Source organism: Paramacrobiotus metropolitanus, unplaced genomic scaffold (assembly GCF_019649055.1).
Source record: "Paramacrobiotus metropolitanus isolate TYO unplaced genomic scaffold, Prichtersi_v1.0 Parri_scaffold0000051, whole genome shotgun sequence".
NCBI classification, from domain to species: Eukaryota; Metazoa; Tardigrada; class Eutardigrada; order Parachela; family Macrobiotidae; genus Paramacrobiotus; species Paramacrobiotus metropolitanus.
This window is the reverse complement of record NW_026570271.1, coordinates 511,301-521,855: the sequence shown is the minus strand read 5'-3', so window position 1 is coordinate 521,855 and position 10,555 is coordinate 511,301. Positions and strand designations below refer to the sequence as shown.

The 10,555-nt window shown below is 46.9% G+C and overlaps 1 protein-coding gene across 2 annotated transcripts; it reads left to right on the top strand.

Moving 5' to 3' along the window:
• Positions 1-381: 381 nt before the first annotated feature.
• Positions 382-10,217, top strand: LOC129592299 (uncharacterized). 2 transcript variants are annotated; one of them, XM_055488305.1, is made up of 4 exons: positions 382-822; positions 7,333-7,362; positions 7,533-8,565; positions 9,635-10,217. In XM_055488305.1, the coding sequence occupies exons 3-4, from the start codon at positions 7,653-7,655 to the stop codon at positions 10,075-10,077; spliced, it is 1,356 nt and encodes a 451-aa protein (XP_055344280.1). In that variant the 5' UTR covers positions 382-822; positions 7,333-7,362; positions 7,533-7,652; the 3' UTR covers positions 10,078-10,217. The 2 variants fall into 2 exon arrangements, with proteins under 2 accessions (XP_055344280.1, XP_055344279.1); XM_055488304.1 differs by lacking the exon at positions 7,333-7,362.
• The last annotated feature ends 338 nt before the right edge of the window (positions 10,218-10,555 follow it).

The following is a 10,555-nucleotide window of genomic DNA, read 5'->3' as shown; positions in this document are numbered from 1 at the left end:
CTTCTAAAAGCTTCCGAAGTAATAGATCATAGCGATAAGAACAGTAATACTGCATAACAAAGAGATACAGAGAAGACTGAAACTCTTCAGATTCAGATCTTTTCGACCTATCCAAATATAGAAGTAAGTAATCTTCGCGGCTAATGGTCTTGTTTACGCCAAGCCTTTACCGTGCTCAAGGCCAGGACAAGATTGTTTTTCGGCATCGGCCAGGCCAATGCCGCTGCTGAACACGAGACGCTGTGTGCAGTGTGCCTGTGGGCGGTAACAACTTAAAGCGGAATGTAAAGACTGTGGAAATTTGAGCCGTTCGCCAAACCCGCGCTGGACAATGCCGAATTATTTACTTATCTGTCTGACGGTCAGTAAGAAGTACTAAGAACAGGCATGCGAAGCCGCCAAAGGCCGGCTGGCAAAGCCTTGACTACAACGCTCACGCACGATAACATCAAAGTGTGATTTGTTTGATAACATTCTTTGAACCTAGTCTACCTGAGAACACAAGAAACCAGTATTCTGAGGGTCGATGATATTTCTTATGTATATTGTACCACATTGCATTTCGCTGTTATCGCCGCAGTCTTTTCCTTCAGATTTTCGTTCGGTTTTTCAAGGTTTTGCTTGCAGATTGCGGAAAAAGCTGTGCTTTTGCGCTAGTTCAATGGATGAAATCTTGACTCTGTTATTACAAAAGGATTATGTAGCAGAAAACAAACTGTCTGCAGCTCTTGCACCATTTTGCGAGCTTCTCCTTCTTCACAAGTTTTTTTTCAGTTGCCTTCTACTTGCTTCAAAACCCATGCTTACGCATTGACTAAAAAGGTAAGTGAATTACAATCCACTTTTTTTCCAGTTTCGAATGTGCTGGCAAACTGAAAGTCTACAGATATTGCTAAAACTTTTCATGGGAACGACGGTTTTTCAAAGAAAATACTGAAGGTAGCATCTCCAAAGATGTAGGATTTATTGATGTACACGGCAATGGTTGTAGATAAAAATAAAAACAATAAAATAAATTATTATTTTGAAAATTGTAAGCTGTTGCGTGATGTCCTCTTTGCACCTTTTAGTTTTAGTGTATGAAGAACACCTATCTCATATCTGTAATTCGAACGGCCTGAAACGCGGACATCCAGCCTTATTAACTGCAATAAAGCCTATGAAATACTGCGCATATGTTTACCGATGCATTTGCGTCGTGTACGTAAGCTAAACTAATGCCATATTTTATGAGGTTTTTCTGTATGCAGAAAGTCGAGAAAGCTGATTATCTATTTCAGCCAATGTAATGGTGGCTGGAAAACGTAGTTGCATCTTGCAATGCGACTATTCAGTGATGCTTCCTTTTTTTTAAAATTAACAGATGTAACATGTGCACTTAGTCTTGATCTACGTACACAGTAAAGGCTACAGAAGTACAGATACATGCGGTTTGAGTACTACTTAGTATTTTTTTTTAGTTACTGAGTTTTCATTTCAATGAAGTTAGTAAAGCAAGTTAAGACTTTTTCATAAGGGTACCCTTATAGGCACCCGGTCCTACCCTCTTATATTATAGGCACCCCTTCCGGCTTCTTGACATTACAGGCACTCTTTATTAACCCGGCAGTGCTCTGAATATCAAGGATTTTTTTGCCGAAGTTGAAATTCATACCATAGAATAACAATAATATGATGCACTTAAACTAGTTTTTTGAAAGTTTTTGTTGCAGTAGTTTAAATTTTAAGAGCAGGTAGAAATTTTACCGCAAGGGCATTAATGATAAGCTGCGGAAAAAGCTGTGCTGTGCTGTGCGCTTATACATAATACATATTTACATACGAGTAATATGTACATGTTTATCGTTTATACGTAATACATTTATCTATAATACATGTTTATAAATAATACATATTAATGAAAATATATACTATGTATAAACTGCCGATTAACGCGTTAATTGAGGTTAATGCTACGTCGGCGATGCCCGCTATCCTTCGCCGCCGGCCCACCATTCAGACCGGATGCCGTTTGGACGCTTTCACGGCTCAGCGGCGGCCGCGTGCTTTGTTGTTGCGTTTTGCACACGCTCTTTTCGAGCTATCTTGTGGCATTTTTCGCATGCTCGCCTCACGAGTGTTCATTTTACGTTAGCTCAGCTCTTGTTCAGAACGTCGCTGATTTTGTTCGATCATTTTTTCACATGCTCGCCTCACGAGTGTTCATTTTACGTTAGCTCAGCTCTTGTTCAGAACGTCGCTGATTTTGTTCTGGCTTCGGGTTCTAAATTTTTGGCCTTGCTCTCACAGAAATTCGACAGCTTTTACAAGTCTACTGAAACAGTCTCCTTCAGTACTTATCAACTTACTGTGTAATCGTTCATACGAGTACATCTGCGGACAATGTCTGGAAGAGGTCGAAGAGGCATTCGCTCACGCGGCGCCACAAGCTCCCGCGGCATCCGCGGGGGGCCACGGACACGCGCAGCAGCCGGTCTCAAAACCGGTGGGAAACGACCAGCGGACAATCCTGACGGCACTTCCGCCACAAAAAGGATAGCGTCTACGGTCGTAGTTCCCCCGGAGTCCTCCATCAATTCTGCATCGCAGATCATGACTTTGTCGTCCCAAATTGCGGCCATGCAGCAACGAATAAACCACCTGGAGTCGCAGCAGGACAGCTCCAGCCGCAACGCGTTGCATGTCGACGGGTCCAGGCCTCAGCGCTCTCTATCCCCGTCCTCTAACCGGGTCACCACGGCGCAAGGTAAGGACACCGATAGTGTGCTAGAGGTTCCTTTACCAGCTCGCCGACCGGTGGCCGAGAGGCTCGGAGACCCAGTCAACAATATTCCGTCCAAGTACAGGGACCTAACCGCTGTTCCAAAGAAAATCAGGGAGCAGCTATTGGACCGCGAGCAGTTCGTCGACCTGGCGGACCTGCTGCCACAAAACCGAGCGCCATCCAAGCGGCCAGCTCCCGGTACGCGCATGGTGCTTGACGAAAGCACCGGGGAATACACCTTCACGGCCGCGGCAAAGAAAGAGCAAATCACGACCTTTGCCGCCTGGGCGCACGCCTTTGGAGTGTTTATGCAATACAGAACACTAGACGCACCGGAATTCACGGTGCCAATGCTGAAGTACCTAGGCATGATGAGTCTCTTTGCCGATCCAAGTCGCGGTTACAAGCTGGAGAACGTCTTAGAATACGACGCTCAATTTCGGAATTACGCAACGAATAACCCCGACGACACCGAAATTTGGACCAAGAAACATGACGAATCCTTCCAGAATGCCATCGTGAGTCCTGTTGTCACCGTTGGCAGCACAGTCCCAACGAGCAGCAATAAGTACAAGTCCGCCAAATGTAATCGGTGTCATGAGATTGGCCATATAGCGGTAAACTGTCCCGATCGTGAGTTTTTTCGGACCAGCTCCGCCGCAGACGGAGAAATCTGCCGGAAGTTCAACCGCGGCATATGCTCAACGCCATGCGCTGGAAACCGCAAACATGTCTGCAGCTCCTGTGGCTCCGCCTCCCACGGCGACTACGTCCACCGGCAAGCAGGCACTTCCAGCAACGGCGGCCGCTTCAAACAGGAGAACCCCGTTTAAGGCAGATGCATTTGCGCGGCGGCTGGCTGATCATCCCGATCAGCAATTCGTTACATATCTAGTTTCATGTATTACCAACGGCGCCGACTTGAAATACAGCGGTTTATTGCGTTCTCGTTTTACCCCAAATAGTTTATCTATAACTCTCCACAAGAGCATTGCACAGAGCACCATCGATCAGGAGGTGGAACTCGGACACACGAAAGGCCCATTTGCTACGCCTCCGTTCAAGCATTTTACAATCAACGCCCTGAACATGCGCGCAAAGAAGAGCGGCGGGCATCGCATGATAATGGACCTTTCCCGTCCGGCGGCCGATTCCGTGAACTTGCACATTCCCAAAGACGATCCCCCGTTAAGATTCTGCAGCGTTGACGATGCTGTACGGATGCTGTTGGACTTCCCAGTTGGAGCTGTGATGGCTAAACTGGATGTCCAGTCTGCGTTCCGTTTAGTGCCGGTCATGGAAAGTCAGCACCATTTGCTCGGTTACAAGCTGTCCGGTAAATACTACTACGACGTAGTGCTGCCTTTTGGATGCAGATCTTCTCCTGGCATTTTCTGCAAATTTTCTGACGCGATACTGTGGATTTTCAAGCGCGAAACCGGCCATGCTGCCATCCTTGTTTACGTGGATGACTTTTTCATAATTGCTCACAACGCGAGAGAATGTGCGGATTTAATTCGTAAATTCAGGGATCTATGCGCTGACCTCGGTGTACCGCTAGCCATGAACAAGCTAGAAGGACCGGCGACCGTTATTACTTTTCTCGGGATCCGTATCGACTCTGCTACTCAGACCCTTTCCTTACCAGCTGACAAGTTGAACGACATGACGTCACTCATAACCACTTGGGAGCCGAAGACTGTATGCACGTTACACGATCTCCAAAGCCTAATTGGAACGTTGCAGTTTGCATGCCGATGCGTGCCGGCGGGAAGACTGTTCCTGCGAAGAATGATTCGGCTCATTAGTGGTTGCGATAAACGGCCGCTTACTCAGATACAGCTAAGCGCCGGATTCCACCTTGACCTTCAGTGGTGGATAAAGTTTTTGCCTCTATGGAACGGCACGAGCAAGTTCCTCCATCCAACGTGGTCCGGACCGAACGTAACTGACCTATTTACGGACGCATCAGCCGTCTGCGGCATCGGAGGTTACCGTGACGGTGAGTGGTTTCAGTCTCGTTGGCCTGCGTGGGTCATCGAAAGGAAACCCTGTATCGAATACCTGGAAATGACCGCCATCCTTTTTGCACTGCACATCTGGGCTCCGAAGCTACACCGCATGCGAGTACTGCTCCATTGTGACAACCTAGGGGCCTCCCAAGCGTGGGAGAAGCTGGGTTCACAGCATAGCGGAGTGCTAGACTTAATGCGGCGCATGTTAGCGCTATCAGCCCTGCACAATTTCACTGTGAAAATAGTGCATATTAACGGATGCGATAATGGAATCGCTGACGCATTGTCACGCTTTCAGGTAGCGCGCTTCCGGAAGTTGGCACCGCTCGCAAAAGAGCTCCCGGAAGTCACCCCGGACATCTGGACCGAATTGCGGACCGCTTTCGATCTCCCGACAGACTAGACGTGACAGTAGCACACCTCCAGTACCACCATCTTGCAATTGCAACAAGAACGACCTACAGTGCCGGCTGGTCACGGTTCCTGCAATTCTGTATCAACGACGGCGCCCTGTCTCTACCAGCGACAGAAGTAACCGTGCTACGGTTTGTGGCTCAACTTTATCTCCAAAAGATATCGCCTGCTACAATCAGAGTCTACATGGCCGGAATCGCCAATGCGCATGTTGAAGCGAATTTGCCGAATCCCACTGTGTCGTCGGCGGTGAACAGAGCCATCGACGGCTGCAAGCGCATTTGCCCCACAGTGTCGGACCGCCGCCTTCCCATTACTCTGGACATCATGCGGCACCTGAAAGATAGTATCAGATTGACCGCCGTATCCCACTATGAGCAGCGGCTTATCTGGTGCATTTTTACGACGGCGTTCTTTGCTGCGCTTCGAGTAAGCGAGTTTGTGTCACCATCGCCCAGCAAGTATGACGAGCGAAGCACGCTGCTCATCAGCGACATACTGGAGAACGATCCTCGATGACCCTAACGATCCGACAATCCAAGACGGACCAGTTTGGACACGGGTACAGGATCGCGCTGCACGCAACCGGCCGATCAGTCTGCCCTGTCACCGCGCTACGAAACTACATCGCGGCAAGGAAATCTTCCAATCCACACGCACTGCCGCTGTTTGTTCAAGAGAACGGTCAATTTGTCACCAGAACGCATGTCGACCGATGGCTTCTAACTCATCTGCGCGGGATTCCCGAAAAGCATCGGTATGGAACGCACAGTTTCCGCATCGGTGCGGCTTCAACAGCAGCCTCACACGGAGCTTCGGAAGCCACGATTCAGAGGATTGGGAGATGGAAGTCCTCCTGCTATGCAAGATACGTCCGCACAGCTGTTCCGACACACGCCCTCGACGCTTACGGACAGAGCAGTGGTTTGGGGTAGTTTGGGGTTGCCTGTGCGGCTGGAGCGATCAGAGGTGGCCAACGCACTCGCGTTCACGCACCTTGCTCGCGCTTCCGGTCAGCAGCTTCACCACTATCCCCCCACGCGCTGCCACGATTTGCATAGGAGACGTAGAGCATTAACTGCCGATTAACGCGTTAATTGAGGTTAATGCTACGTCGGCGATGCCCGCTATCCTTCGCCGCCGGCCCACCATTCAGACCGGATGCCGTTTGGACGCTTTCACGGCTCAGCGGCGGCCGCGTGCTTTGTTGTTGCGTTTTGCACACGCTCTTTTCGAGCTATCTTGTGGCATTTTTCGCATGCTCGCCTCACGAGTGTTCATTTTACGTTAGCTCAGCTCTTGTTCAGAACGTCGCTGATTTTGTTCTCCCGCCCGCCACGCACCTGTTGTTTTTCTGTCCGTTTATTTTGCTTGTATACAACCAAAATAAAGGGGTTGCCTGTGCGGCTGGAGCGATCAGAGGTGGCCAACGCACTCGCGTTCACGCACCTTGCTCGCGCTTCCGGTCAGCAGCTTCTCCACTATCCCCCCACGCGCTGCCACGATTTGCATAGGAGACGTAGAGCATTAACTCGTATTATGCAACCAAGGCTTTTGCCGGTGCAACTCGCAATCAGCACAAAATTATATGCACTGAGCGCAATATCATATCAGTTTGATCTACTTGAATCGCCCTGCCTCTGGTGGCTGTTGGGTCCAATTTAGTTTATGGGTATAACTGATCATGAATCAATTCATTGTTAAATTTACAATCAAAAACATTAATTTTGTGATTACCGGTCAGTATGTGTAAGTTATGATGGGTTGCCCCGGCTTATTTGTACACGAAACTGATTACGGCTAGTCGACGTACATTATGTACATACTCATGACTGGCTGCTGCGACCACACTGCCGTTTTTATTGTTCTTGTTCATTTCAATGTCGAAGAAAACATTGTGACATTATCAAAAAAATGTTTTTGGTACTGTTTTTGCTTTTACAGAAGCACTCACTTTTAATCAGTCAGCTGTTACTGATTTGGCTTGGTACACAGGTGTGTAACGGCGGTTACCTGGTGTGTAACGGCGAAGAGTGAGGCTTGTATTGTAAATTAACGATCGTGATGCTAATTATGGTAACAATAGTAATCGTAGATGCCACCGTCCTGAAATTATGTACTCGTACTATGTGTGCGTAGCACTGGCAGGTACCATGGCGATACATGAAGGTACTTCACCGTATCCGTAAACTGCGTTACCGCAAGTAGCGCGTACATGTGTCCGTAAATACAGTGGTAAAAATTTACCAAATAACTATGATAGCATATTATGCCATGGCAATGCAAAATTACTTGCTGACGCCTACTTACTGATTACACAATGTTTTTGCTTCTTCTAGGTTAGAATCACGGAGTGCCGGATCCGCCACGCCGGAGTGCGCTATTTTCATCAATCAACGCTGGATGACGGGAAAGGGAATCGCAGCGGAACCGTGGGAGTTATAGTTTAGGCAGCCAGCATGTATTCGTATAACATCGGTGCCACTAGGTATTGGGTTGATGTCGCGAGCGGCCAACATTTCCCGGTACAACAGCCTCATCTACCCAGCAATGGTCACATTTCGGGGACTTCAGCTGAGAACGAAATCCCGCTGCAGATGAATTATTCGTTTGCCTCCATTCCGCAAACAAAAACAGTTCACAGGGAAACACCGCAATTCCCTCTTGCTAATACTGAAGTGCATACTCAACAAGGATGGCTCAGTCGCTGGAACACCGAAGACCATACAGCAGCCACTCCGCATTCCTTTGGTCGCACGTGTTCCACGTCCAGTATTCCCAGACCCCAAAGCGTGCCAAAACAGAAACCTGGAAAAGTTAATCCTCGGGACATGTACGACATGACGTGGAAGGAGAAACAGGAAATTGTGCATTTATTCGACAATGGTCGCTCTTGTTCCCACATTATGCGGAAGACGAAGCTGTCCGCCCACCACATTAAAAATGTCCTGGACGCAGCTGGCAGAACGGTCGTCTTTAGAGATTATGATCGGGAGCGGTACAATACGTTGCGGCCGGTTGTTCTGGAGTTGTTCGCTCAGGGCTGGTCGCCTCGGGCGATAGGGAAGCACGCTCAAACTTCCAGTTTATGGGTGGATAAAATAATACGGGATGCCGGATTTACTCCCGAGACGCCACCCGCGCGAATGTACCGTCGCACAGAAAGAACGAATCCATGGATCGGGGGCCAGCCTGATTCTGCCACCCGAGGTGTGTGCTCGTTTGACTCCGCCAGCGGATCGCGTGTTAGCTGCAGTAGTCTGATGGAAACCAGTCAGTGGCAATACAAACGTACGAGCGACACCAAAGTGTATACCGGGTACTGCCAGGAAGAGACCAGCATCGCCAAAGACGACGCCTTGGATAGAAAGGGTAAGTATGCCCTTATAAAGTCAATAAGCTACTAACAAATGAAGGAAATCATTATAGCCACCCCTATACCCTATTCACCCTGGTTTTATATAGCCACCCTTTTGCGTTATTTTTTGGGGGCATTTAATTTTTGGGTGTCATTATAACCACCCCTTACACCCTGTTTTTACAGCCATCACTTCTTCCGCAACCTACTTACATGTATTATAGGCACCCTTTTCCGATCAAACGGATGTGTTTTTAGACACCGTGATTTCTATAGGCATTCATTTTGATTAAAAACATTCTTCTCATCGTATTACATACATTACTGCGTTAAATTTTTAGGAGAATTGCTCAAGCACGTGCTTAACCATATTCGAGTTTTTGATCCGAATGTATTTGTTGATATAATGACTGCCGCCGCTGGAAAAATCACAACTATCTTTTTAATTACGACAGAAATGCAACAAACCTTCATCGAGAGCACTTGATTAACTATTCTGGGGGGCACTGAGCACGGATAAAATAAACGCCGGAAATTATTGCCATTCTGCAGCTATTGTATAAAACGATCAACCAGTTGGACGAAAAGTCTTCAGGAAGAGCAGAAAATATGGATGCATTACATCGTTTATAAAGCGTGTTGCACAAACTGGGGGAGGTTCTTAGCGTGGGCGGTACTCTCTTTGCAAAACCCGCGATGCTCATGGTCAGCGCACGTGGCTTGCGGAAGTTTCAAATATGGAGAGATGACCTAATTAAGCAAACTGAAACTTTAGCCGGCTGAAAGCACGAGTAGAATTTTATCCAATGATTTCTAACCAAGAGTGACATTTTTAGCATTAGAACAATGATAAAACAGCAATTTATAAAAATTAAAAGGATGCCCGTAAAAACCAACAACAGCGTTTATTTAATTATCAGTAAATATATTGTTAAATTACGTACAGGGTGTGATCCGTATAAGTACTAACAAAGCCGTCCATTGGCCTCTTTAAACACATACGAGTACATATGAACGTAAAAATGTATGTTTCATTCATGTGCCCAAGTTCAACGTTCATACAGCAAAGTCTTTTAAATTTAGCGTTCGGATGTCACGAGGAAACGAGTATTTCGGAAGTCAACTTCAAAACACCCGTTCCGATGGAACAATATTCCTCCGGTCACATAAACCCACAGAGCACAATTATCGAATATTCCAGTTTGTCGGCGGATAATTACGTGGAAATTCCATCCGAAATGCCGTTGCTTCCGGCAGAAAATGCGAATTTGGACGATTTTACTGCCAGATATCTGTGCCGGGTTTGCCGTTTATCTTGGCACGAAGAGGAAGCATTTCTCTTACATCTGGCAAACAAAGAGCATGAACAGATTTGTACGACCGGAATTTTCTTATACTGTACTGGATGTAAATTCAGAACCCGAAAACCGGCGACCATGGGCAGACACATTGTCAAGTACCAATCGCAAACCACGCCTCCAAACTGTAGCATGCATGCTATTAAATTAGAGACTGACACTTGCTAGTATTGTTGTCGTTTCCATTTCTGTTTTTTAATTGAGAGCAATATTTGTATTGCTGGCACATTTTACGCTGTGGAAATCAAATTGGGGCAATATTTTTTACTTCGTTTTGTTATTTGGAGTGACATTGATCTTTAACAGTAAAGGACAGCTGCCACCGTTGGCTTCCTTCACTTTATAGTATGTACATCTTGTCTCATACCTGTAATTAAACAAAATCGCTTCCTCTCACTAACTAATGATCACATTTACAATACGGATAAGGATTCACCCCTTTCCGTTTCACCATTTAGTACATACAGAGTACATCATGAGCTGCTACTGCCATGGTCTAGATACTGATAGACCATTTTAGTCGAAAAGATTTGCAGATGCCTTTATATGTCGAAGTGCGCCACGTGCAGATGTCAAAATAAAAAGGAAGAAACCATCGCAGTTGACATTAGCTGTTATTTTCAAATTAGAAACCGAATAGCACAAT